General features: G+C 33.3%; 1 protein-coding gene and 1 long non-coding RNA gene across 7 annotated transcripts in view; one reads left to right on the plus strand and one right to left on the minus strand.

The window, feature by feature from the left end:
* LOC114334644 (disheveled-associated activator of morphogenesis 1) overlaps nucleotides 1-27003 on the minus strand; it is a 951114-nt gene that overhangs the window by 10152 nt on the left and 913959 nt on the right. For all 6 annotated transcript variants that reach the window (XM_050650176.1, XM_050650175.1, XM_050650174.1 and 3 more), the window contains 3 exons: nucleotides 26453-26930; nucleotides 21841-22139; nucleotides 8996-9299 (listed from right to left, as the gene is read on the minus strand). In XM_050650176.1, the coding sequence (XP_050506133.1) occupies nucleotides 8996-9299; nucleotides 21841-22139; nucleotides 26453-26930 (1081 nt within the window). The remainder of the gene's footprint in view (nucleotides 1-8995; nucleotides 9300-21840; nucleotides 22140-26452; nucleotides 26931-27003) is intronic.
* Nucleotides 12879-15608, plus strand: LOC126884246 (uncharacterized). Its single transcript, XR_007697904.1, has 3 exons — nucleotides 12879-13692; nucleotides 14328-14485; nucleotides 15428-15608. It is a non-coding gene; the product is annotated as an uncharacterized LOC126884246 (long non-coding RNA).

Genomic DNA, 27003 nt, shown 5'->3' on the forward strand with positions numbered 1-27003 from the left:
CTATCAAATTGATTTCAAAATTAGGCCTACTTTAAATGTATTTATAAATAATATTAAAATAATAGGCTATTAATGTAATTTTATTTAAGAGAAGTCCTTGCTTCTTGGGGGTGTAATCCTAATTTCATATCTTGAGTAAAGACATTCAAAATTTTTTCATTTTTTCAAAATGAAGTTAGCTTAATCCAATCATTGTTTTCTTTCCAGATATGATGTCAGGAAAACACTCGGGCTCTTGGTTTAAGAAAAGAAGACAGGAAAGAGAGGAGTCAGCAAAAAAAGCTAAAGGGTCTTTTGAAAAATATTTAATTAAACCAAATGACACAACTCTTAGGGAGGAAAGTTATAATGAATCACCTTCCACCTCTGGAAAAACCAACCAGCTCCTACCTCAAGAATATGCTACAGAGAAAACAGATACTGAATCACCTTCTACTTCTGGGGGAATCATCCAGATCCAACCTCAAGAATGTCCTAGGAGGATAACAGCTATTGAACCGCCATCTACTTCTGCAGAAAACAACGAACGTCAACTGCAAGAATTTCAAAATAATTTCGTTGAAATGGACGTTGACGTTACAGATAATGCAGTGGAATTACTGCCGGAAAATTCAATCTCACCCAAAGTTACGCTTGATTATGCTGATCCAGCGTCTTGGGACACTCTAAATATTAATCGCCAAACTTTACGAACCATTTTAGTAGAGCATGGACCTGACCAAGTAAAAGGAAAATTTCCGAAGGGTGTGAATAACAGAAAATTTTCTGACTTTCATTATAGAAGGAGGCTTCCAAATGGTGAATATGTGTACCGAGACTATCTTCAATACTCAAAATCTACCGACAAAGTTTTCTGTTTTTGTTGTAAGGTGTTTGGCGGCATAAATGTCTCTTCTTCATTAGGCAAAAGTGGTTGTAATGACTGGCACAATATGTCGGCCCTCCTTGAAACGCACGAAACATCAAATGATCACCTTCAAAACTTTGAAAAATGGAAAACACTGAAAAAAGCACTTAAAAAAAATTTAACTGTTGACAATGTTTATGAACAAAAAATAAAACAAGAGGAAATTTACTGGCAGAAAATTCTAGAACGGCTGTTTGCTCTCGTCAAAACTCTTGGGTCCCAAAACTTGTCATTTCGCGGCACGACAGAAAAATTAGATGTTAATGACAACGGAAATTTTTTAAAATTTATTGAATATTTGGCCATGTTTGACCCAATAATGAATGAGCATCTAAGAAAAATCAAAAGTGATGTCAACAGGCACACTCATTACTTAGGGAAAAATATACAAAATGAGATGATTCAAACTTTAGCTAATGCAATAAATGCAGATATATTGTCCTCAGTACATACGGCTAAATATTTTTCTATTATTTTAGACTGCACACCAGATGTTAGTCACGTAGAGCAAATGACAATTATTATTCGATTTGTTGAACTACCAAAGTCATCTCTGGCATCCTCAACAGAAGTATCTAGTTATCATCAAGTACTTGTAAAAGAACACTTTTTGGGATTTGTGCCTCTCACTGAAAGTACCAGTGGTGAGTATATGACGGAAGTAGTTTTAGAAAAGTTAAAAGAGATTTCTTTGCCTGTAGAGAATATTCGTGGGCAAGGTTATGACAACGGAAGCAACATGAGAGGAAAAGAAAGTGGAGTTCAAAAGAGAATTTTAGATGTCAACCCACGTGCATTTTATGTTCCATGCTGCTCACACACTTTGAACCTTGTTGTGAACGATGCAGCTTCGTGCTGTGTAGAGGTTACTACTTTTTTCGATGTGGTTCAACGAACATATGTGTTTTTTTCGGCATCAACTCGACGATGGGATGTTTTGCGCCGTCATGTTCCAGCTTTGACATTAAAACCCTTAAGTGATACAAGATGGTCCAGTCGAATTGATGCACTAACGCCTCTGCGGTACCACTTGTCTCATGTGTGTGATGCTTTGGAGGAGATTTCTGAGGACACTTCTCTAAAAGGATCAAGTGGCAGTATTGCGAAGGTAGAAGCACTTGGATTACTTAAACACCTCTCAGACTTCAAGTTTATTGTTGCCCTTGTTACATGGCACAATATTTTATTTCAGGTAAACCTAACCAGTAAGATACTACAAGAAAAGGATTTGAGTCTCCAGAAAGCAGTTAGTCACCTGAAAAAAACCGAAGAGTTTTTGGTTACAGCCAGAAGTGATGTACAGTTTCAGAGAGTTCTGGTTGATGCTAAGGAAGTAGCAGAAGAAGTTGGAATAGAACCAATTTTTGAGAGGGAGAAGGTCCGAATAAGAAAAAAGAAGAAAATGTTTGATTATGAATCAACAGATGAATCAGCAAATGTTGCCAGTGACCCGTCAGAAAGTTTCAAGATTCAATTTTATTTTGCTCTTTTAGACACGGCTGCTAATGCGGTAAAAGAAAGATTTTCCCAGTTAAATACAGTATCTGGTGTCTTTGGATTTTTATACAACATTACTGATCTTAAAAACAAGACTACATCTGAGGTTAAGTCGATGTGCAACAACTTAGAAAAATCATTAGGAATTCAAAAAGATGGACGTTTAATTGAATCTGATATTGATGCTGTAGGACTGTGTTCTGAATTGAAAGCAATTTCTCATCATCTCATCGACTCTATATCAAGCCCTGAAGAAGTCCTAAACTACATTTACCAACACAACCTTGAGAATGGATTTCCTAACATATGTGTAGCACTTCGTATTTTGCTTACGATGCCACTTTCTGTAGCTAGTGCAGAACGGAGTTTTTCCAAACTTAAATTAATTAAAACCTATCTCCGCAGTACAATGTGCCAGGAGAGACTTGTAGGTCTGGCGACAATATCTATTGAAAGTGAGAGAGCAAGACAAGTAGACTTAAAAGTTCTCATTCAAGAATTTGCTAAGCAGAAAGCAAGAAAAGTGCCCTTAGGACTTTAGTTTTTAGCCAAGAAATACTGTTAATTTCTAATCTGTATTTAAAAGTGACTTTCAGTCCGAAGTTAATAGAACAGTAATCCAATAGCAAACAATATTGCAATATGTTAGTCAGTGTATTGTTTAAGACAGTGTTATAAAAGATTTGTAGACTAACTTTGAGTCTCCGTTTTTTATGATGAAAATTATATGTACAGAATTCAACTTTGACCCATTAAACCCATATGCCTTTGGTTAAAGTACGTCTTATGTAATTACATTTGCTTTTTATGAAATTAAAGTTTGTGTTATGTAAAATAGCAGTTATTTTATTTATATATCCCAGTCATTAATCAAAGGTTTATTAAATTAAATTAAATTATTAACATAACACAGAGTTGAAATACCGTGTCCCGGTAAAGTGCTAGTTGAACTTTTTCAACTGTAATGAGGGCGCAAAATTTGTTTTCGCCTAGGGCGCCGCAAACCCTAGGGCCGGCCCTGATTAAGCTTCAAATCCGGTATACTGTCAATGTTAAAAATGGGCTGCAACGGTCTAGCACTAGCGAATGGTAGTCCGCGAATTTATTCTCATTCGGCTACGCCCATTATTTTTTTTTACTTTAGTCGCAACGCAAAATACTTGTTGTTTATAACACTACCGTTTTAACAATTTTTAACATTTTTTCTTGCTAAAAACTTTGTTAAAAACTTTGACTTTTCTTATAAAATATTGGTTAATTTCAGATCTTAGTGTTGTTAATTAACGTAACAGTGATTTTTTCAAAAAAAGGGGCATTTTTTCAAAACAACCCTAATTTCCGTTTTCGGCACCATCAAAAATATAAAGTATTACAAGCTTTTTTTGGGGTGTGCCAGTGTGCCGCTCGTCTATAAAGTCACATAACATTTTTCCTATTGCATATTTTAAATTAAATTTTTTTTGGAAAACTTCTTCATGAATTATATTTTATTTCTGTGTTAGTTAAAATTATAAACTTAAAAGTTTGTCACTCAACTTTTTTAAGTAAGCATGAAACTAACGAAATCTGACGACAAAATGTTTAAAAATTTACAACTTCTCTTTTAATGTGTTTAATCATTTTGGACAAATCTCATTGTTATCTAAATGCTTCAAAGATAGCACAGTAAAATATTCAAAGGAAAATATTTACAGCGACCAAAAATACAGTGAGTTAAAATTGAAAAATCATCAAAATTGATTTATCGTATTTTGGCATAAAATTTGATTTTTGAACATGTTCCACTAATTCTAGAAAAAAATAAACTCCATATTCGGATTCGGAGACCTCGAAAACATAAGGAATGACGAAAATTTGTTATTCACTTTAAAGTTGATTTTTGTGGTCGGTATAACGTAATTTTAGGAAATGCTGCCGGTCGCCAACCGCGCCCACTATTCAGTCAGTCGACTACGCCCGCTATTTTTTACTTTAGTCGGAACGCAAAATACTTTTGTTTAAAACACTACTGTTTAAACAATTTTTAACATTTTTTCTTGCTAAAAACTTTGTTAAAAACTTTGACTTTTCTTATAAAATATTGGTTAATTTCAGATCTTAGTGTTGTTAATTAACGTAACAGTGATTTTTTCAAAAAAAGGGGCTATCTCAGACCCCAAGGGTCGTACGACCTAAAATTTCTTTTTAGAAGTTGTGTATTTTAACCAGCTTTCCGTATTTTTTATTGCCATTTAATTTGATCTAATTTCTGCGAAAATATTGTAATTGTTTATAAGCTTAAAAACTGCTATTTATTAACAAATAATTTTGTGTACGTATATGTAATTTTTTTTTACTATTTTTTTCATAGGCTGTTAGTATACATCTTAACGAAGGAAATGAGCTCCGGATTATTGAGATACATTCAGCTATATTAACTGGACCAGCCTTAGAAATTAGCTCGTTTTTCAAAAAAATTTATAAACAAATTCAATTTTGCGAAAACTATTGAACAGATCTGGACCATTTTTTGCACACCATTCAAACACCATAATGCCCTCAAGTTTAGGTATATTTAAATATATTCTAATAAACAATAAAATTGTTATTAACAATAATAAAAAACAATGATTTTGTCGTCTGTTTTGCAATAACTTTTTTGTTTATTAACCGATTTTCATTTGGCGTATCTCATTCGATGTATCTTTTTATTCTAAAAAAGTTACCTGTGAACGTCAAATCTCTAAATAAACAAGTTTTTAAGTTATGAGCACAAAACTAAGTTTGACGTTTTGATTGTTTATTTAAAAATTGTTCCACTAAAAAATTGATGAATCCCAAGATGGTAGCCCTTTTGTAATATCTCATACTACACATTTCAACTGTCAAACCTCGTCTTTTCAGTTATGTGGAAAAACGGCGTATTTTTTACTAACTTGATTGGTCTATAAGCAGAGCTTAGCTAAGCTAGAGCTTAAGTTCTGTTGGTGCAACCAGGCATAAGAGACGTAGGAAAAGGAAAATAAAAAGGCAGATAGAATGGCCAGACAAGTCTCATAAATGCCATTCTTTAGACCAAAACCCTTCCTGCGGCGTTGCAAAGGCAGTAACAACAATGACTACAAGAAAGTGGGTAGCTCACAAATCTCTGGAGTGGTGGAGGAATTCATCAGGACAAAGATAGACCAACAGTCAAAGCCATAGTAGATCTGATAACAGACACTGTAAGCTGAATATGCAGTTGAAGCTAATGATTTTACGACAGCCTATCAAATGTGCGGTTCTTTGCATTAGGCGAAGAAAAGCCGCCGACAAAGAGGCACAAGAAAGGTTGCCTCGAAGCTATTTGAGCTTTTAAAGAGGTCAAATTAGATAAGGTAATCTAGTGCTAGATAGTACGGGATACGAATAGGACGTCGAAATGTACCCATCTGCTTGCCGGATGAAACATTTTTTATTAAATTCATACATAGACAAACACGACCAGCATGGGTTGCCTATCAAAATCGTGTCATAGCTATCCTTAAGGGGGGGCGTAGGGGTTGAAATCAACATTTTAGGCACATTTTTGTGAATTTTTTTTTGAAACTTCTTCTTCTTAGTCCTAAGCCTTTCTACCTTTAGGTGTAAGGCTGGTGGAGTTGAGTTTGGCATTGTAGTCTCCATGTTTTCCGATCTTGCGTTAGGTTTCTTGCACTTTCCAATGTCAATCCCTTCTTCTCGACTTCTTTCCTGATTTCATCTACCCACATAACTCTTGGTCTTCCTCTTTTGTTTTTCCCCTGCACTCTCGTTTCGAACACTCGTTTTGTAAGCCTCTCGTTTGACATTCTACACACGTGCCCGAACCATCTTAGTTGTCCCTCCACTATTTTTTCATTGATTGGTTCCAGTTTTAGGTTTTGTCTAATTGTTTCGTTTCGTATTTTGTCTGTCCTCTTTCTGTTTGCTATTTTCCTCAGGAATCTCATTTCCATAGCATTGACTCTGGATTTTTGTCTCCCCGTCAATGTCCATGTCTCGCTGCTATACATGATTGTTGGTCTAACTACTGATTTAACGAATGCCGTTTTTACTTTCTCCGGTATCTCTTTTTTCCCCAAAAATGTTGTTTTCATAGCGTTAAATAAGCTTCCTGTTCGTCCCATTCTCTCGTTTATTTCCATGTCTTGTTTACCATTTGCTTCGATTATTACTCCTAGGTATTTAAAATATTCCACTTGCTCTAGTTGTTTCCCGTCTAATTCTATTGCGTGTGTATTCCTCGTATTTGAAATTATCATTGTTTTTGTTTTCTCTGTATTAATTTTCATATTTATGTTTGATAGTTCTTCTTCTAGAATTTCAAGATTGTTCTGTAAGTCTTCTCTGGTTTCTGCTATCAATACCATGTCGTCTGCAAATAGTAGCTCCGATAGTTGAGTCCGTTTCATTTGCCAGTATCCTAATGTTAGTTTTTTCATTCTTCTCTTGGCTTTCTTTATCGTTTCATCCAGTACCACTGAGAATAGCAGTGGACTCAGCACGCATCCCTGTTTGACGCCTTGACTTGTAGTAAATTCTCTGGATTCCTCGTTATTGGTTCTTATTGTATTTGTATTATTTTTGTACATATCCTTTATTACTTCTATTATGTGTCTGTCGACTCCCCTTTCTTTTAGTGTCTAACTATGAGATAATAATTTTATTTTTAAATTAAATAAGCATATTAAGTATAATTCAAAGAATATTCAAAAAAAAACCAAGAAAAAATATTGAAAAATAAATCCACGAGGAAAAATTTCCTGTAGTTGGCTGTATACCATTACAAAAACATAAAATCCTTTATAAAAGGTATATTTGTTAAAATCCCTATACAGGGCTACATCAAAGACAGAACTAGTTTTCGATCGGTTGACCGATCATCATCAGTGCAATCCTAAAATGTGTACAACCAGATAAAATGATGCAAAGTATTTAAAATGTTGACTAAGGTTATAAAAAGTAATAGGTTATACTCACTTAGAATCTACATGCAAGTCACCAAAGTAAAAATAACAGGGTAAAAACCCTTTACAATTGAAAAATAAGCCAACGGTGGCAAATTTTTAAAGACACTTAAAAAAAACACTGAATTTAGTGGTGGACATAATTTATCATTGGATCATGATAGACAAAAAATTCAAAAGGATTTTATTAGCTTATGAGTTTCTCGAGGTAACGCTGTCAAGTTTCTTTTAGTTTTAATGATCTTTGACTTTTTAGTATCACTCAGAAGTCAAAACAACGAAATTTTTACAGAAAAAAGGGTGAAAATCAACATATTTATTATTGTTAAACAAAATGTAACCATAAACCAAATATATCTCGACAGTATTACCTCAACAAATGTCTAAAGAAAATATGTAGAAACTTCCAGGTAAGTTGGTCAAGTAGTTTTTGAGTTACAATGTCTACAGGCTTTGAAAAAAGCAGTTTTGAGAAAAACGCTTTTAAAGTATTGTCAACTTTTATTTTCAATTTTTTTTGTCTGTCAAATCGTAAAGTTATGCACACCGAAATATGTTTTTGAATCGCGGAGTAATTTACAAAAGAAAATTAGAACAGCTGTTGACCGTTTCCCACTACGCTCAAGCGCGCTGGCGCGAAGATGCTGCAAAGCGAGTCGAAGGTAGGGAGATAGTGTTGAATATACCTATCCCTAAACAGCTGTTCTCATTTTTTTTTGTAAATTACTCCGCGATTCAAAAAGATTTTCAGGTGTGCATCATTTTACGATTTGACAGACAAAAAAGAAATTGAAAATAAAAGTTGACAATACTTGACAGTATGGCGTTAGTTGCTAAATCTTTCAAATTATGTATCTATCTATATATCAGTGCAAAAAAAGGTGTGAAAAGAATAGGTATATCAGAGTTTTTAGTAAATATATTTATTATAATTTTTGTGTCTTTGGATTTGTCTTCCGCGGGAGTAGAATAAGTATTATTAATTCGTTTTCGTATTTTATCCTTCACTTCGTCTGTTTGTTACCATGAATTGTCATTACGTCCGAGAAAATGTCTACACAGAGACCTCGTGAGTTATTGGTAGAGCATTCGCCTAGAGATCGAGAGGTCTCTGGTTCAAATCCGGACCATTCCTATTCTTTTTTTTATTTTCGGAAAGTGGTAAGCATTAAAATTAGTTTATTATTTAAATAAAATAAAAATAAACTGTTTAAAGTATATTTTTTTCGTTGAAATCATATAATAGAAGTATAACTTCTTACGTGCGTACAAAGTACACTTTTTTTTCTTTCAGATAGTGTAATGTGTAATGTGTGTATTGAGTAAATGTCTTGTTACTTGAAGTCGACTTCATTGTCTTTACAAAGAGACGCTAATTGTAATGAAATTTATTGTTATGAAACAAAAACATTATTCTGCGGATTTCAATTTGTCACAATATAATTTCATTTCTAGAATGTAAAAATTAAGCTATATGAAATTACATTAAATTAGAAAAATTGCAAAATCGCAAGACTCAGTGCAGAGATTTAACGCAGTATGTATGCATACATGCAATTTGTATCTTTAAATAAGATTCATTTAATAATATTAAAAAAACTTAATTCAATTCTAATTCACTCACCTTCTTTTCTAAAACTTGTACTAAATAATGTAGTAATGTGGTCCCCTTCGCAGCGCTTGACTTTGTATCAGACAGTCTATTTAGCGATGCCAAACGGAAGCCCGAGGCGTTACCTCTAGCTCCTCTATTCATATAGTTACCTAAGGCTAAGACTATTTCCAAAAGCTTTCGTAGCCTTCGGGATCGAGATACTTCTCGCGAAGCTTCCATCACTCCTGTTATTCTGGGTAAGATTTCGTTAAGGGTAACTTGGAAACGTTTCTTGTAGTGGAGACTTCTTAGACGTTGTTCGTAATGGGGAACCCTAGAAAAAAATAAATTTCAACGTTAATATATGTTTTCATAATACTGAAGTTTTTTCTAGACTAATATCAACCTGTATTATTAAAAAACAATGTGTAGAACGGTCGTAACTTAATTATTATAATAAAAGGTTCCAACATTTTGATTATCCCACCATTTTTCTTGTGTTTATTAACAGAGTTTTTTTTTAGACTTATCGATCATCACTGTTAAAGAACTTTGTTATGAAATCTCACCGAGAAAATTCTTGTAAGATCATGAAATATTGTACACGTACTGATTATATTCCACTTAACATAATACATCTAAACAGAAGAAACAAAGTAAGACAAAAACATTTGGTAAACCCAAGAAAATAAAAATGAATACAAAGCAGAGAAAACCAACGCGAAATGGTTGTGTACAGGGCCGTCTTAACCCGGGGGTGCAAGTGGTGCAAGGCACCCGGGCGCCAAGTCCAAGGGGCGGAAGCCGAACATTTGCTAAGCTCAAAATAGCGCTTTTTGTCCTTAAAAAACCTAAAAATAACAAAAACATACAAGTGCGCTTTCGGTATTTTTTACAAAGGCTATTAATCTTACTACACCTACAATACGCAAATGTAATACGAAACCCATTTAGTTTATTCCGACAATAATTTCAAAAAGGTGACGTGTACACTATTTTGACCAATATTGAATATCGAGTAACAATGAATCACCATCTTGTAAAAATTATCAGTGTATCCGATTCTGCTGATTAAAGTATAATTGCCGTTGGGGAGCTATGTACTATGTATCCCACTTTTAGCGACGCCTTTTATAATAGGAAAATATAAATTCTGATTTTCTAAAACCTAATTTTCTTCATTACGTTTGAGACAAGAAAGACGTTTATTTTACGTTCTTAGAAAGACATGAGAGAAGGGTAGCCACTTAATTTCTGTAAAAAAAATATGTACCTACCTAGATCTAAAAAAGACTTGCTAGAAAGTCATACAATAGACTCTGTCAATTCAGCAGCAGTTGAACGCGAAAGAAAAAGGTGGACGGCGGTTTTAGAAAGAATTCTCGAAATAATAACATTTTTAGCACGACAAAATTTGCCATTAAGAGGAACCAGTCAAAGGTTGCATGAATAGGATAACTTTTTAAAATTAATAGAATGTATTTCCAATTTTGATAATACGCTATCAGAACACATTACACGAATTGTTGTCCAATCTCCCTTATTTCTGGAAATCTAATGAACTTTCTTATTTTAGATGGAACAACCTGTATATTTTTTGCGTTTGAAGTCTTTAAGAAATACTGATTATTTTTTATGTTATATTCCTTATACTTAAATGCCATAATTTCGGAGGTATTACGACATTTATTAAAAAAGAATTTAAAGAAATTATAGACATCAATTTTTTCGGCCCGGTAAGACATTTTCTAGGTTCTTTGGATCATTAGGAATAAAAAAAGTTTTTTGTAATTTTTCTCTAAAGTTAATCGTTTCCGAGTTATAAAGGTTCAAAAACACAAGTAAAAAGAGTAATTTTTAAAATTACGAAGTACCAAAATTCAACTCAAACCTTCTTCTATCAGCTCCCTATAAGAATTGTTGGCACGTTTTATTCTAAAACATTGTATTTTATTGTTAATTAACCTCATAAGAGAGGACCTGGCGATCCTGGTATTAACCTGGTATTAACAACTAAAAAACAATATTTTAGAATGAAATAAGACCAAATTACCAAATCACTTATCGGTAGCTGATACAATAAGGTTTGAGTTTGAATTTAGGCACTTTGTAGTTTAAAAAATGATATTTTTTACTTAAGTTTTTGAACATACAAAATCAGATATTTTTGATTTTTTTCAGTTTTAAATTGTTTATAACTCGGAAACGATTAGCTTTAGAGAGCAATTATAAAAGACTTTTTTTATTCCCAATGATCCAAAAACCCTAAAAAATGGCTAACTGGGCCGAAAAAATTGATGTTTAAATTTTCTTTAAAATTGTTTTTAATAAATGTCATAATAACTCCGAAATTGTGGCATTTAGGTATAGGGAACATAACAAGAAAAATAATAACAATTTATTAGATACTTAAAAACGCAAAAATATATAGTGTTCTATTAAAAATAAGAAAGTTCATTAGATTTCCAGAGAAACGGAAGATTTGACAACAATGTAATTACCACTATAATATCGGCCGCATTAGAAGACCGTGGCTCGCAAGAAGCTATAAAAATCGTTTTAGCGGTTTCCGAGAAATTACCGTGTTTCCATACTCTCTCGCTACCCTGTACAATCTTCTGACAAAAGGGGGCGCAAAGATGAGCCTTGCACCCCGGCGCCGTGTATGCTTAAGACGGCCCTGGTTGTGTAGGAGTAAGAAAAGAGGGTATATGGATAAAAACTTCAAAAAATTAACGGATATTACATAAATAGGAGAGGAAGGAATTTCTGCCAAGAGGTGACATGGAACCGTTAACAATATGTAAGAGTACAGAAATACTAAAGAAAATAATAGAGACACCTAATAGAAGATAAGAGGGACAACCTAAATAGATGGCAGAATCATTTGGGAGAATTGCTTAACAAAGAACTGTATGAAGATAGTAAGGAACAACTGGAGGGTAACCACCGAGTGGAAACCATGAATAAACCAATCGTTAACGAAATAAGGAAGTCATAAAAGGATAGAGATCGACAAAAACGCAAAAGTCAACGACACCCCATAGAAATAGATAATTAACTATTAAAAAGAAGAGCTTATATCCCGGATATGCAGTCTTCTGATAAAAATATGGATAATAAGTCATAAGAGGAAATGTTGGAATATATGAAGATGAGGCAATGATACATCACATCAATAAAAATGGCGATAGAATTCGATTATTATAGGGATAATACTCTTTTAAGTAGTATATATCCTATAAGGTATTCATTAGAATCATAAAAAGCAGATTAGAACAATACATGAATTAATGGGTCCAGAATGGACGGGTGGGACGTTTCTGTAGTGCATAGTAGCGTAGTCGTGTTTGAGTCTAGCCACGCTTTCGACTCCCATGCTTTATGTTAGTCTTCCAGGCCGAGATATTTGCGATCCTGATATGTGCTCAGCAGAAAATAGATAGGTCATGCCCAGGCGGGAGCAACTCTATCTGCTCTGACAGTCAAATGGCGCTAAGGGCTTTGAAAGCGCCCAAAGTCAGCTCTAAACTGGTTTTTGGGTGCAAGGGAGCACTGGGTGATATTGTACTAACCAATAACCCTGTACACAAAGTACACAAAAGCACAATGAGGGAGGCCTATGTCCAGCAGTGGACGCAAAGGGCTGGATGATGATAATGATGATGATGATGATGATGATGATGATGATGATGATGAATAACCCTATTTGATATGGATACCAGTAGTCTAAGAAGTTTTTTTTCTCAGGAGGTTTTCAGTCTCCTGTGGCAGTTGTGGAAGTATGAGACAGCATATATTGAGTCATATGAGGCAGTATGAGTCCACATATTGGGGCCATCCAAAAAGCTTATAGCTAAACGTCTATTAGACCGTAGAAGGTGCTCTTTAGTGGTCAGTATGCTTACTGCCCTAACAACACACAACATTCCAGGAATGTACTACCAAAGTTCTATCAATATTTGAATGTCCTGGACATTTAGGGAACATTCGGTGAACATCTGTTTAAATTATTCCTGGAATGTTACCATAAGACATTCTGTGAACATACTACCAATGTTCCTATATTTTAAGTTGCGAAATAATACATACGTGTAAGAGATACAACATTACTTATAACATACCAGACAAACTAAGTGACATTTTAGGCCTACAGTGCAATAATATGTCAAATTTAAAGAGTTTCCCAAGATTATAAACATACAAATGTAATAAAAATTATTGTTCGCGAATATTCAATTTGGAATGCGATTTTGTTAATAAAAAAAATACTTATAACTGATGCAAAACCCAAGAGAGGCATTTATATTTATTTCTTTTGCGTTCATTTTCAAATTCGCCGTGCATATATTTTTGTGCATGGCGCTTGAGAGGGCATCACGTGACTAAAAACGACCAACCAACGACCTCGCTTCGGCCATCTTGGCATCTTCATCTTGGCGACCTTGCCTTGCCGTGGATTGTTTTTAGTTGTTTGTATTATTTGTGCTTTTTAAGAATATTTTTTTAATTCGGATACTTTTATAATAGCTTTAATAGTATTATTAACATAGTGCATAAAATGGTGTCCTGTTTTTAACGCAGTTGGAGTAGCAGAAACAAATGTAGATAAAAAAATCTGCAGGAATAACGTTTCAATTATGACAGAAGCCATAGCCACCTTTACTTTACGGTGGCTATGCAGAAGCTCAAAACAAATGACTGTGAATGAAAAGCCCTATTAAAAGGTTAGTATGCAAATATGTAAACGAAAGCATGCCCTGTATTTCAGAAAATAAATTAATACTATTAATACCCTAATAATACTATTCATAAAAAATCTTTTAAGTAACGTAGATATAACAAAGTGAATAAAAGGCATAAATCAGAAGAATTATTATTTTATTTTATAAGTTAATAATTGGTCATATCCATTTATTATTTTAATAATAATTGTGAATAAGCCACAAACTTCGCTTATTCCTAACTAAAATAGTAAATAGAGATAGGTAATAACAAAAGGATTTGTAAAACTAAAATAATTCTTTTTGCGTTTTTGCTAGTGTATGCGTTTATAAATAGGATGGTAGACCACACACTATAATATGCAGTACCAACTAATGAATACACAGAATATTATAGTCGATTTGCTAAACTCAGTCTCAGTACTAATTACTGTAATTTTCGCAAAATTGGCCAAAAACAAAAAAAATTACCTACTAAAATCACTAGCCAGTTGTGTCTGAGTTTGGGGAACCCACTATACTAATAAACAATTTCTAAGCTGTTTTATAATAATTTTGTGAGTTCATTAATCATATTTTTTATTTAAAACTAAAATTTGTTAATAATGCTTAGTAATGCATATATTTTGTATTTTTAGCTTTCCAGAAGATCCTGCGAAGAAGACATGAAGTATAGATCAGATTTGTTAATAGAGGAGTATGTTCAAAACACTTTTTAGAAAAAGATATTGACAGAACTTCACTTTCATCTGTTCGTTTGAGAGACTGTGCTGTTCCAATAGCTTATGTCACACAGGTATATGCATAACCTAATTAATAATACAGTCCGTACAATATAGATACTGTTGTAATTCATTATCTACATCGGAGATCTAAGTTGACATTGTTGCCCAACTACAAAAAATTTTTGAATTCATTTTAAGTCAAATATATCACATAATTATTGCGAAGTAGATTATACAACAAAACAGATTAATATTCAATGTAAATAAATAAACACATCAGAAATCGAAAACAAGAATTAAGGTATAATCTTATGTTACAGTTATTAAGGTACCAAGGGTATTATAGGGATATACGTTGACCGAAAGCGTTATTATTATAATACCTGTGGTGCCTTCAACGTTTAATGCCCGACTAAATTATTCTTTATATGCGAAAAATTTGAATGAATTTTGAATTGATTAGTTTTTAAATAAGTACATTTACCAGTAACAGTAGTAACGTAATTGTGGTAACCATAGTTTTACTTAGGTTGATATTTGTCAACTTGACAGTATCTAAGTCGTTATTTAAATTTAATGCCCAAGGGCGTTATATCGTACTTAACAGACTTCGAAATGTCATTATTTGTCAAATAATGTACCAGTAGGACATTAAAGTAAATAATGAAAACAATAAATATAATGAATACTAAATACTTATTTGTTTGTGAAAAATCTATTTCTTTGTGGCTTTTTTGTAATTAATTATTCTAATGGGGAAATAAGCCACAATTTACTTGAAAAAATAATTTTATTAAGGTTTCTACTTCCACATCGGATGTCGTTGTCAAAATACAAAATGTTCATTATTATTATTTTATTTATTAAATATTATTTATTATTTATTTAAATATTATTTAATATTTATTTTTTTATTATTATTATTTATGCATATTATTACCTGTAAATAATATTTCTTCTGATTGTTAATTGTAAAGGATAGAAAAATTACCTTTTATTTTATTTTCTTTTAGAATCAGCTGAGAGAAGTGGTCTACAAAAAACCAGAAAGGAAACGGAATATGTGGCTACGAAAAGCAAAAGAAAGGTTTACAAAGCAAATGTGACACATTTTTTTATAATATTTAGGAATGTCAGCAAATTACATTAAAAAATGTATATAAAGATTTTTTGCAATAAAAATGTTTATATTTATCAAGGATGTATTATTTGGTATGGCCATATATCGTCAGTGATGTGACAGTACCTCCTATCTGTTTTTTTCAAGAGATTTGTAAGATAGACTAAAAACTTGTTTCGGCCACCTCCTGTTTTCATATATTTTTTGACTTGTTTTGCAGTAAATTCAACTATCTATTTACTACAAAAAAAGTCAGAATATGTACGAAACCAGAAAGTGACCTTAAAAAATGTTTTTCGTCTCCTGCAAACCTCATGAAAAAACATATAGGAGGTATTGTCACATTACTGACGATATATTTCAGTGAATGTCTAAAAAATATACTGTGAATGTTCAAAGAACGTTCGTAGACATTCATGGAATGTTCTAACAAGACATTCAGTCTAAAAATATACTGTGAATGTCCAAAGAACATTCATGGAATGTTCCAACAAGACATTCAGTCTAAAAAATAGACTGTGAATGTCCAAAGAACATTCGTAGACATTCATGGAATGTTCCAACAGAACATTCTAAGAATATTTAAAATGCTGACACAGCACTTTCCTGGTACTTTCCAGGGACATTCGTGTGCATTTGGGGACATTCCAGGAATGTTTTCAATGTCCTGTGTGTACATTCTAGGAACATTCATGGAATGTTTTGTGTTATTAGGGTGGCCACTGTAGACTCAGCCGTCACCTTAATCTGCTTCGATTGGCGGATGGCCCACGGTGCCGCCTATGTATATAGGGTGAGGCATATAAATGGCCTATTAGTAATATCTCGAGAACTAAAGACAACAGAATCATGAAAATTTTAATGAAGGGGTTTTGAAGAGTGATCTATTCAATGAAAATATTTTCAGCTATTTCCTACTTCCGGTTATACCGGAAGTTGCTTATAACTTCGTGTTTTTAATGGGACACCCTGTATATTTTTACATGTATGGATTTTCCTCGATGTCTCATTTCTTAAGATTTGAGGTTTTGTATTGTTATATAGGGTAGTTTAAAAGATAATTACGTTTTCTTTTTTATTTCTTAGCAACTTTCACACCCTGTAGAATTGTAGTAGTTTGACATCCAAAACTCTGTTTATGTTCAAATGATTTTTAATGTAGTCTACTATTGTTAAAAATTATTAGTATAGCTAAATGTTGAATTTTAGTATACAGGGTTGGTCGAAACTCGGAATGAGTATTTTCTGAGTTCTCTTAAATGGAACACTCTGTATTTTAATATTGTAATGAAATGATAGTTTATGGTACTTTTTTAATTCTTAAGCATTCCCTATACCTGCTTTAATTTGCGCTTATTTGTTAATCGCACCAACAATCTTGACTACGCAGGTATTTTGATCGCTCAACCATTATTGGTAATTTTAAGGATCAGTCTAGATTAACATGTATTTATTTCCAAAAAATTATTTGCCACTGAATATTTTCAAGGCCAACCTAATAAAATTTCACGTATTTTTTGTTACAATTAATGTTTGGCTTGAATCACTAATAACTCTCAAATTAAAGCAGTTAGGTATAGGGAATGCTTAAGAAATAAAAAAGTACCATAAAATATCATTTCACTACAATACTAAAATACAGGGTGTTCCATTTAAGAAAACTCAGAAAATACTCATTCCGAGTTTCGACCAACCCTGTATACTAAAATTCAACATTTAGCTATACTAATAATTTTTAATAACAGTAGACTGTATTAAAAATTATTTGAACATAATTACAGTTTTTGGTATCAAACTACTACAATTCTACAGGGTGTAAAAGTTGCTTCGAAATTAATAAAAAATCGTAATTATCTTTTAAACTACCCTGTATAACAATACAAAACCTCATATTTTAACAGTTAACTACAGAGATCCGGTATTTTTTTACCGGTAGGCATTCCCAAAATGCGGATTTCGTGGTAACCTCACCACTTACAAGTTCATGTGTCTCTGTACCTCTCGGGCAATTTGTATAACAGTGCTGGTCACAGCGTGTACTGCGTATTGTCAATATTTTCTTTTGTAGCACAAATCAAAAATCTTAATCGGTAAAAATTACCGGATGTCTGTTTTAAGTAAGTATTTTTTATATGGGTATATATTTGTAAATGTGAAATGTTTATATTATTTTTTTGTGTTTTTATGGAAAAAGTAAAGAAATGGACTGTGAAACTCATCCTGGACCATCTTCTTCTTCTTTGAGTGCCTCTCCTATCGGAGATTGGATATCATTAGGGCGATTCTAATTTTATTTACTGCTGTTTTGAACAATTCGTTAGTGGTACAGCCAAACCACTCTCTCAAATTTCTCATCCAGGACATTCTTCTACGGCCTGGATTTCTTCGTCCTTGGATTTTTCCTTGCATTATATTTTGTAGGAATGTGTACTTTTGTCCTCTCATCAGGTGGCCTAAGTATTCAAGTTTTCTCTTTTTTATACTCCGTAGAACTTCTGGCTCGTTATTTATTCTGCGTATTACTTCTTCATTTGTAATTTTATCCACCCAACTTATTCGTAGTATACGGCGGTAGCACCACATCTCAAAGCTTTCAAGATTTTTAATATTCCTCTGTTTAAGAGTCCATGACTCAACACCGTAGAGCAAAGTAGTGAATACATAGCATTTTAACATTCTAGTTCGTAGATGAATACTAATATCACGATTACAAAATAATTTTTTCATTTTTATAAAAGTAGACCTGGCAATTTCAATACGTCTTTTTATCTCGTGATTTTGGTCACCTGTTTCATTGATAAGGGTTCCCAAGTATTTGTATTCGTTTACTTTTTCAAGTTGGGTACCGTTTATTGTGATACGAGTGTCATTTATTGGATTCTTACTGAAGGTCATATATTTGGTTTTTTTGACGTTCATCCTTATGCCGTAGTTATTACATATCTCATTCATAGTTTCAACTAAATGTTGTAGATCTTCCGCTGTTCTTGCCATTATCACAGTATCGTCAGCATATCGAATGTTATTGATAACTTCTCCATTGACTATTATCCCTTCGTTTGCATATGAGAGAGCTTCTTGGCATATTTGTTCGCTGTAGATATTAAATAAGAGCGGTGACAATATACAACCCTGTCGTACTCCTCTACGTATTTCTATTTCGTCCGATGTTTGTTCTTCTATTTTTATATTAGCTCGCTGATTCCAGTACAGATTTAATATTATTTGTATGTCTCTGGTGTCAATGTTCTTACTCTCCAGGATTTCTTTGAGTTTACTGTGGCGTACTTTGTCAAAGGCCTTTTCAAAGTCTATAAAGCAGGCGTGTACCTCTTGGTTAACATCTAGGCATCTCTGTGTTAGAACGTTCAAGGCAAAGAGAGCATCCCTTGTACCTAATCCTTTTCTGAATCCCATCTGTGTATCGTTAATATCGATGTCTAGTTTTTGATAGATTCGGTTGTGGATGACTCTAAGAAATATTTTAAGCAGGTGACTCATCAAGGAGATTGTTCGATGATCTGAACATTGCATTGCCTTAGTTTTCTTCGGTATGGTGACAAACGTAGACAGCAACCATTCTTGCGGTATTATACCAGTACTGTATATTGTATTGAATATATGCAATATTATGGTTACGGATTTATCATTCAAAAGCTTCAGCAGTTCTGTAGGGATTTCATCAGGTCCGTTTGCTTTTCCATTTTTAGCGTTTCTTATTGCGTATTCTACTTCTTCTTTCAATATGTCTGGCCCAGTTGCATTGATTATCTGAGTTAAGTTGTTTCTATCGTCTTCAAATAATTAATTCAGGTATTCTGTCCATCTTTTTATTTTATTCTCTAGATCTACAATAAGATTTCCATCTTTGACCATCAATGAAGGTTAAATTTGAAGATAAAAATTTTGAGGCAACTTTGCAAAAATTAAATTGCCATTTAAGTATGTGAGAATTTTACCCCTTGAAGATTTTTTCTCATTGATGTAAAGATTTTCGTAAATGCTATTTTATGTTTTCTTTGTGATTCTATGTTACGTTTATTTGTTAAAAAAAGTTTAAAATTTTGTTTATAGCATTTATGGCTGTTTGTTTCAATAGACCAAAAATGTTACCAAAATTCTCGTTTAATGTCTCGTATTATATTATTAAAATAACTCATTTTATCAATTTCTCCAGATCTGGAGACTCCAGAAAAACAAATAATGCATAATTTTTTTGTTTTGTATTATTAACTTTATATTTTGACTCTATTTTATAATGACCGATAAAAAATACCGGGTATCTGTTACGTGGTAATAATGGGATGTCTGTAGTTAAGGGTTAAGAAATAAGACATCGAGGAGAATCAAAAATGTAAAAATATACAGGGTGTCCCATTAAAAACGAAGTACTTCCGGTATAACCGGAAGTAGCAAATATATGAAAATATTTTTATTAAATAGGTCACTCTTCAAAACCCCTTCATTCCAATTTTCATGATTCTGTTGCCTTTAGTTCTCGAGATATTTCTAATATGTCGTTTATCTGCCTCACCCTGTATAGGAGGGGAAACCTCCTCATATGTCCTCTGGAAGGTACCTGACACTGGCTAATCAGAGGTAAATGATCCTGGCTTGGGATTTTATGCAACTGAACCAAATGTGGGAGTTACCCCTAATGAGACGTGGCTTTCTGTGAAGCCACAAAGTTACTAAAGGATTAGATGTTCGAAACGACAGGATGAGTTAAGGTTTGAAACTACTGCTGATTCTGACAAATATGGGAGCCCGGAGCAGCTTTGGTCCCAGTCATACTCAAGACCAGGTCCTTATGGACCTAGTTCGTATAATACAGGTGATACAATAACCTATACACCTTAAAAGATCTAAGTGTCTGAAGGGCTCACAAGTGGGTCTTGTCCCGATCTACCATGACCGTAACAATAACCATAAAGGAGTTAATGAAAACCATGGATGATTCAATATAGACACAGCCACCAATAACCAAATTTTCGTGTTAGTAATAGTACAGAACACCACTAATGATAGCAATTACATTTAAGTTGATCGTTATATCGATTTTAAATAAGTTTCATTGGTCCACTGAAGACAGTCCAATCAACGAATGGTATTACAACTTTAAAGATATAAACTGCTAATTAAAAGTTAGGGATATAGAAAATTATGCTGATTTTCATAGTTGATTTTTTCGAGAACAGACGGATTCCGCTATTTTTTTTATTTTAGCCTTTTCTTTAGTATTTACACAGTTGTGCAAAGGTTTACTCAAACTTATTTTTTTATACTTATACCGGGTGGAAGAAAAAATATGTTTGTCTTGTGTTAAGTTTGAGACACCCTGTAGGGAGAACGAGGTAAAAATGTGAGTATACACCAGAGTAATATTGTAGTCTTATGTTTTGTGAACATGCTGTTGTTTGAATGTCCCTGATATCTTTATTAACAAAAAAAATAGACGGTTTTGTAATTTAACATGTGCTTTAACCGAAACAAAAGTTTGAGAAACCTTGTAGGGAGAAAAAGGCACAAAGGTGAGTATACCGCGATATTATGTTGTAGTCTCATATTTTTGAATATTTTATTTTTTTTTTCTGATATCTTTAATAACAAAGAAACTAGACGGTATTACTCTTTAATATGTTTTTCTATGTTTCACATGTGTGATGTGACGCATGTCGTCAGTTAAAACACATATTAAAGAGTAATATCGTCTAGTTTCTTTGTTATTAAAGATATCTGAGAAATTAAAAAAATAAAATATTTACAAAATATGACACTACAACAAAATATCGAGGTATACTCACCTTTGTGCCCTTTTCTCCCTACACGGTGTCTCAAACTTTTGTTTCGGTTAAAACACATGTTAAATTACAAAACAGTCTATTTTTTTTTCTAAAGATATCAGGGCCATTCAAAAAACAAAATGTTCACAAAACATAAGACTACAATACGATTTCGATATATGCTCCCATTTGTACCTCGTCCTCCCTACAGGGCGTCTCAAACTTAACATAAGAAAAACATTTCTTTTCTTCCAGCCGGTATAAGTACAAAAAAAAGTTTAAGTAAACCTTTGCATAACTGTGTAAATACTAGAGCAAAGTCTAAAATAATAAAAAAAAATTAGCGGAATCCGTTAATCTGTTCACGAAAAAATCTACTATAAAAATTCAGCAAAATTTTCTATATCCCTAACTTTTGACGAGCAGTTTATATTGGTTGTTCCATATCTCTATAACCTGCTGATTTTGTGATATACAACTGGTGATGTAAATTTTTAGAAAAACATTGATTTGCTATACTTACTTGGATATTTCATAAAGGAATCTATCAGCTCGGGCCAACGAATCAATTTCATCGCTGTGTTCTTCCAACAAAGCGGCTTCTTCAGAGCTCGGTGTAAATTTCAAGAGCTGTTCAACCATGTCCATAGGAAGTTGTTCCTTGCTGTCCATACTTAATATAGCTTTGGTTATGTCTTCGTCGGACATTTTTAGTTTAGAAAGAAGAATGGTACAGTTTTGAGCGCGCCTACTATCTATTACTGATAATATTTTCGTACGGTTCTTTCCAAGTTGGCGCAGGTCTTCGATTGATCCATCGTTCTAAAAATACAAAAAAGTTATTTTTAATTAACACATAAAAGGACATAACGTAGGTATTCTTTTTCTCATGATCATCTTTCAGTGCGTCACAGTTTTTCGATTTCTTCCTAACGCATTAAATTGTATGTGACAGAAAAAAGGCACGTCCGTGATTACAGACATTTACAACATTTATTCTAGTTATTCTAGTTGTCGATAGATGGCGCCATAATAAAAAAAATAATTTTTTTTAATTAGATAATAATATTACAAATATAATCTGTATAATTTATAAGACTATACAAATCAAAGAAAATACAATTTTATAAATGCAAAAAACACATTTGGTTTGTTTTTATTTCAAATTGAAAATAAAATGTGACAACTGTCAGATTTAACTAAAATGTCATGTTAGAATAAATCTCATAAATGTGTATTATCACGGACTTATCCTTTTTCCTATCATTTGTTACGCACTGAAAAATGCTCATGAAAAGGACAATACTATAATATACAGTATCGTTCAATTGAAAGGAATAAATTTATTGTTTCGTGAATGGACCATTTTGGAAATAAATCCCGAAACAGGAAGATTTTTATTTTTAAATTATGATTTTTTGGCAATAATAGAGGTCGTGTGCTAGCTCATTTGAAAGACTATTCAATTCTCCATTCAATAATATAAACATTAACATAATTATAGACTGCGAGAAAACCTGAGCAACGTACCAGTTAAATCAGGACATAGTAGAATAACGAATGAAATTAATGATGTCGAATGGATGATGATTTCTGACCATATGACATCAAGATACAAGCCTGAAGTACCTTTTCAAGTGGACATTTGCCCACGAGACGAATGGGACAGGGAAAACTCTCGACCCAGACTGCAGGGTTACACCCGGTATACGGAGGGGTCTAAAACTGCAGACGATTCGGGGGCAGGGATATTCTGTAGTGGTGGAAATTTCAACATTTTTATTCCACTGGGAGAATGTACCTCCGGTTTCCAGGCAGATATTTTTGCAATCTTGCAATGTGCAAGAGAAAACAACCTGAGGGCATTCGAACTGCAGCGGGTTAACATATGCACAGATAGCCAAGCAGCCATTGGACTCTTATAAGCCCTAAGGTGAACTCTAGGCTGGTGTGGGAATGTCGACAAGAACTTGACAGACTGGCACAACATAACAGTGTTATACTGGTATGGGTTCCAGGTCATCGGGGCATATATGGCAATGAAAGAGCTGATGCACTTGCCAAGAGAGCATCAGCTAAAAAATACCTGGGTCCAGAGCCGGCCGTGGAAGTGCCAAAAAGCACCATCCGCGAACGAAAAAAAGCCTGGATCCGAAGCCAACACAACTCACACTGGGAGAGTGTACCCGGTCAAACACATGGCAAGATGTATATCGGACGGACATGTGCTAGTAGGGCTGAGTTACTGCTGAAAACAAGCAGGAATCAGCTCAGAGTCTTCTCAGGTCTTCTCACTGGACACGCGCCAGTTAAGGGTCACCTGCATACAATGGGGCTGTTTCATGGAGATTTGAGCCGCAGACTCTGTAACAGAGAACCTGAAACCATATTTTGCATGACTGTGAGGCATTGGATCGGAGGCGGCAAACACTTTTCGGAGACATCGAAGTGACTCCAAATATATATGGTACCCACCCACTAGACCTGTACAAGCTGGTACAGGGTTCCAGAATTCTGGAATGGGTTTCATAAACGAATGTACAATAAGCCAAGTGGCTGCAGTACAACCGGTTCACAACAGACGGCTTCCAAAAAAAAAAACATAATTATATACACAGGGTGCCCAAAAATGTTTTTTCAGGTAAATTAATTGGCATAAAAAGAAGAATTTATGCAATTTATTAAATTCAGAATACATTTTACTGCTGCTAGAAAACTGAAAAATGTTTATTTGATAAATAAACAATGGTTTTCGCTTAAATTCTATGTTTAAGAGGTAACAGCAGTGCGTCATCAATATAACTTCGGGAGATAGTATCATACCTGTTTTCGAAAGTTCTGCAAAACTTTGGCAACGATGGGAATATTTGACATTATCTAAGATTGTAAATGTAAGTAACAGACAACAATTTTATTATTAGTAAATAAATATTTATAGAAATAAACCAAAATAGGTGAAAATTTTATTAAAAGTGAAAGAAAAATTTTAAACTACTGATGATATTTCTAGAATAAAAAATCCTCGTAAAACTTTAGATACTTGCATTATAATTCGAAATATTTTACGTAAAATATATTAACCTACAAAACTCACAATTAATAATAATATATTTCTTAAAATAGTCCAACAACTTAGTTCTATTATACAAAAATATAATAAATTAATTATAAATAAACACTACTTCCCTATAAATCAACACTAACGATTTCTAAAAATAATACACTACTGCACTGAACAGATATCGATACAGATAAGAGAATCGTGCTATTCCACTTAGAAATCTACCGCAGGTTTGTCAAAATGACAGTGACTATTTGTCTATGTTGCCTAATCAGTTATTAGTTATATGTTCGATTTCTTGTTAGAAATAAAAATTTTTAGTAGGTTGTTCCAATGTGACACAAAATCTAGGCATGGGATAAAAAAGTTTATTTGAAGAAAGTGTATTTTTTTGTTCTTCTTAATGGCGGTACAGGCTCGTTTTTTTAATATCGTATTTAATTATAGAGTAATTTCCACATACTAACATATTTCTCAAATTCGGCTCTGTACCGCCATTCTTTACTATACCGGGTGTCCACTTATATTTTCCCCCATTTTAACTGCCTATAACTTCTAAACGGCTCAAGATAGAAATATGCGGTTTTCGCTGAAATGTTTTATTTTAGTAAAAGTTTTGTCTGAATGGATTAAATTTTTTATATCGCTTTCAAATACGAAAAAAAAATGGCGGATTTTTGAAAAAAACGTTGTTGACTTTTTTTTAATAGAACACCCAGTATATTTTTTTGTAAATTGAAAGAAAGACCTTTCACCTATCCAGCGATATAAAGTTTTTCAAAATCGGTTGTCAAATGACTGAGTAATTAATTTTTTAAAATGAGAGGTGCAACTCTCTAACTAAGCAAATTGATATTATGTTATGTGATTTCCACATTGCATCTCTCAATTTAAAAATTAATTGCTCAGTCATTTGACAACCGACTTTAAAAATTTTTATATCGCTAGATAGGTAAATGACCGTTTTTTCAAGTTTTTAGGTAAATGGCCATTTTTCGTATCGCTTTTAAATAAAAAATGGCGGATTTTTGAAAAAAAAAAACGTTACTGACTTTTTTAATAAAACACCCAGTATATTTTTTTGTAACTTGAAATAATGGTCATAAACCTATCCAGCGATATAAATTTTTTTAAAATCGGTTGTCAAATAACTGAGCAATTAATTTTTAAAATGAGAGATGCAATGTGGAAACACATAACATAATATCAATTTGTAGTTATGTTATTTAGGTATGTGATATCCACGTTGCACCTCTCATTTTAAAAATTAATTACTCAGTGATTTGACAACCGATTTTAAAAAACTTTATATCGCTGGATAGGTGAATCATCGTTCTTTCAATTTACAAAAAAATATACTGGGTGTTCCATTAAAAAAAAGTCAACAAAGTTTTTTTCAAAAATCCGCCATTTTTATTTTTGTAATTGAAAGCGATATAAAAAACTCAATCGATTCATACAAAACTTTTACCAAAATAAAACATTTCAGCGAAAACCGCATGTTTCTATCCTGAGCCGTTTAGAAGTTATAGGTAGTTAAAATGGGGGAAATATAAGTGGACACCCGGTATTACGAATATGTGTGTCAAATATCTCAACAAAATATTCAAAATCGAAGCCGCAATCTTGAAACGCGTTTTCCGTTTTGATGACGCGCCACTGTTGCCTCTTAGCCTGCCGCCTACCTTCATTTTGGCAGTTTGAACATTTAATTTAAAAAATGTTGGCAGTTGAAAATAGTGGAGATATTGAGCAAAAACGGGTTTTCTTTAAAAAGATGGCGGCTCACACAACAACCGATTTCTGTTGCGATTTTAAGATTACATTACTATTGACTCACCAGCCCCAAAGGTTAGAGTAATAAAATTTCGGACAGCTCACTATGCAAGGTTAGATCTTTTTCCTCTAACCCGACTGAGCTAAGAAGCATAATACGATACAATAAAACTATAAATTATATTGTAAATAACAAAAGTCGTGTGAAAAAGGGGAGTGCTGCTAAGAAAAACTAAAATTTTTCAGAATTTTGGCCACTAGTGTATTATCTATGTAGTATGATAGCTAGGTTACTTACCGTAACACCATTCTTTTGATATGCACAAAATAGTTTATCAATATTATCCAATTCCATCGTATTATATAATTTGCTATCATCGAGTTCGCTCCAAATAGTACCGTTCAACTTAGCATCCGGCAATTTAGACCAGTTGAAGCTTTTTAGGGGGTTAGAAGGTTGAGGGATATTCTTCTTCTGTATTTCGATTTTGAGCGGTTCCGCTGGTGGTGCCATGGGAGCACAAGGTGGCGGTGGCGGACCTGGTGGTCCCGGAGGTGGAGGTGGAGGAGCTAGAGGAGGTGGTGGAGGAATTGAGGAAATGAATTCGTTTTTGCATTCGACGGTGGAAGGTTCCAGAGCTTTGTTGAGACTGATGGCTTTGGCGTCGTCAGGTATAGAACCAGAGTTGACTAGAAGTTCTAATCGGTGACGTTCACCACGCTCGGACAACACTTGTCGATCGAGATCAGCTGCTTTATATTCTAATTCACTTAACCTAAAAGAGATATGAACAATTTGTTTAAATTGTGTTAAATATTTTCTCCAACATCTAGACATATGTTTTTAAC

Source organism: Diabrotica virgifera, chromosome 5 (assembly GCF_917563875.1).
Source record: "Diabrotica virgifera virgifera chromosome 5, PGI_DIABVI_V3a".
Taxonomy (NCBI): domain Eukaryota; kingdom Metazoa; phylum Arthropoda; class Insecta; order Coleoptera; family Chrysomelidae; genus Diabrotica; species Diabrotica virgifera.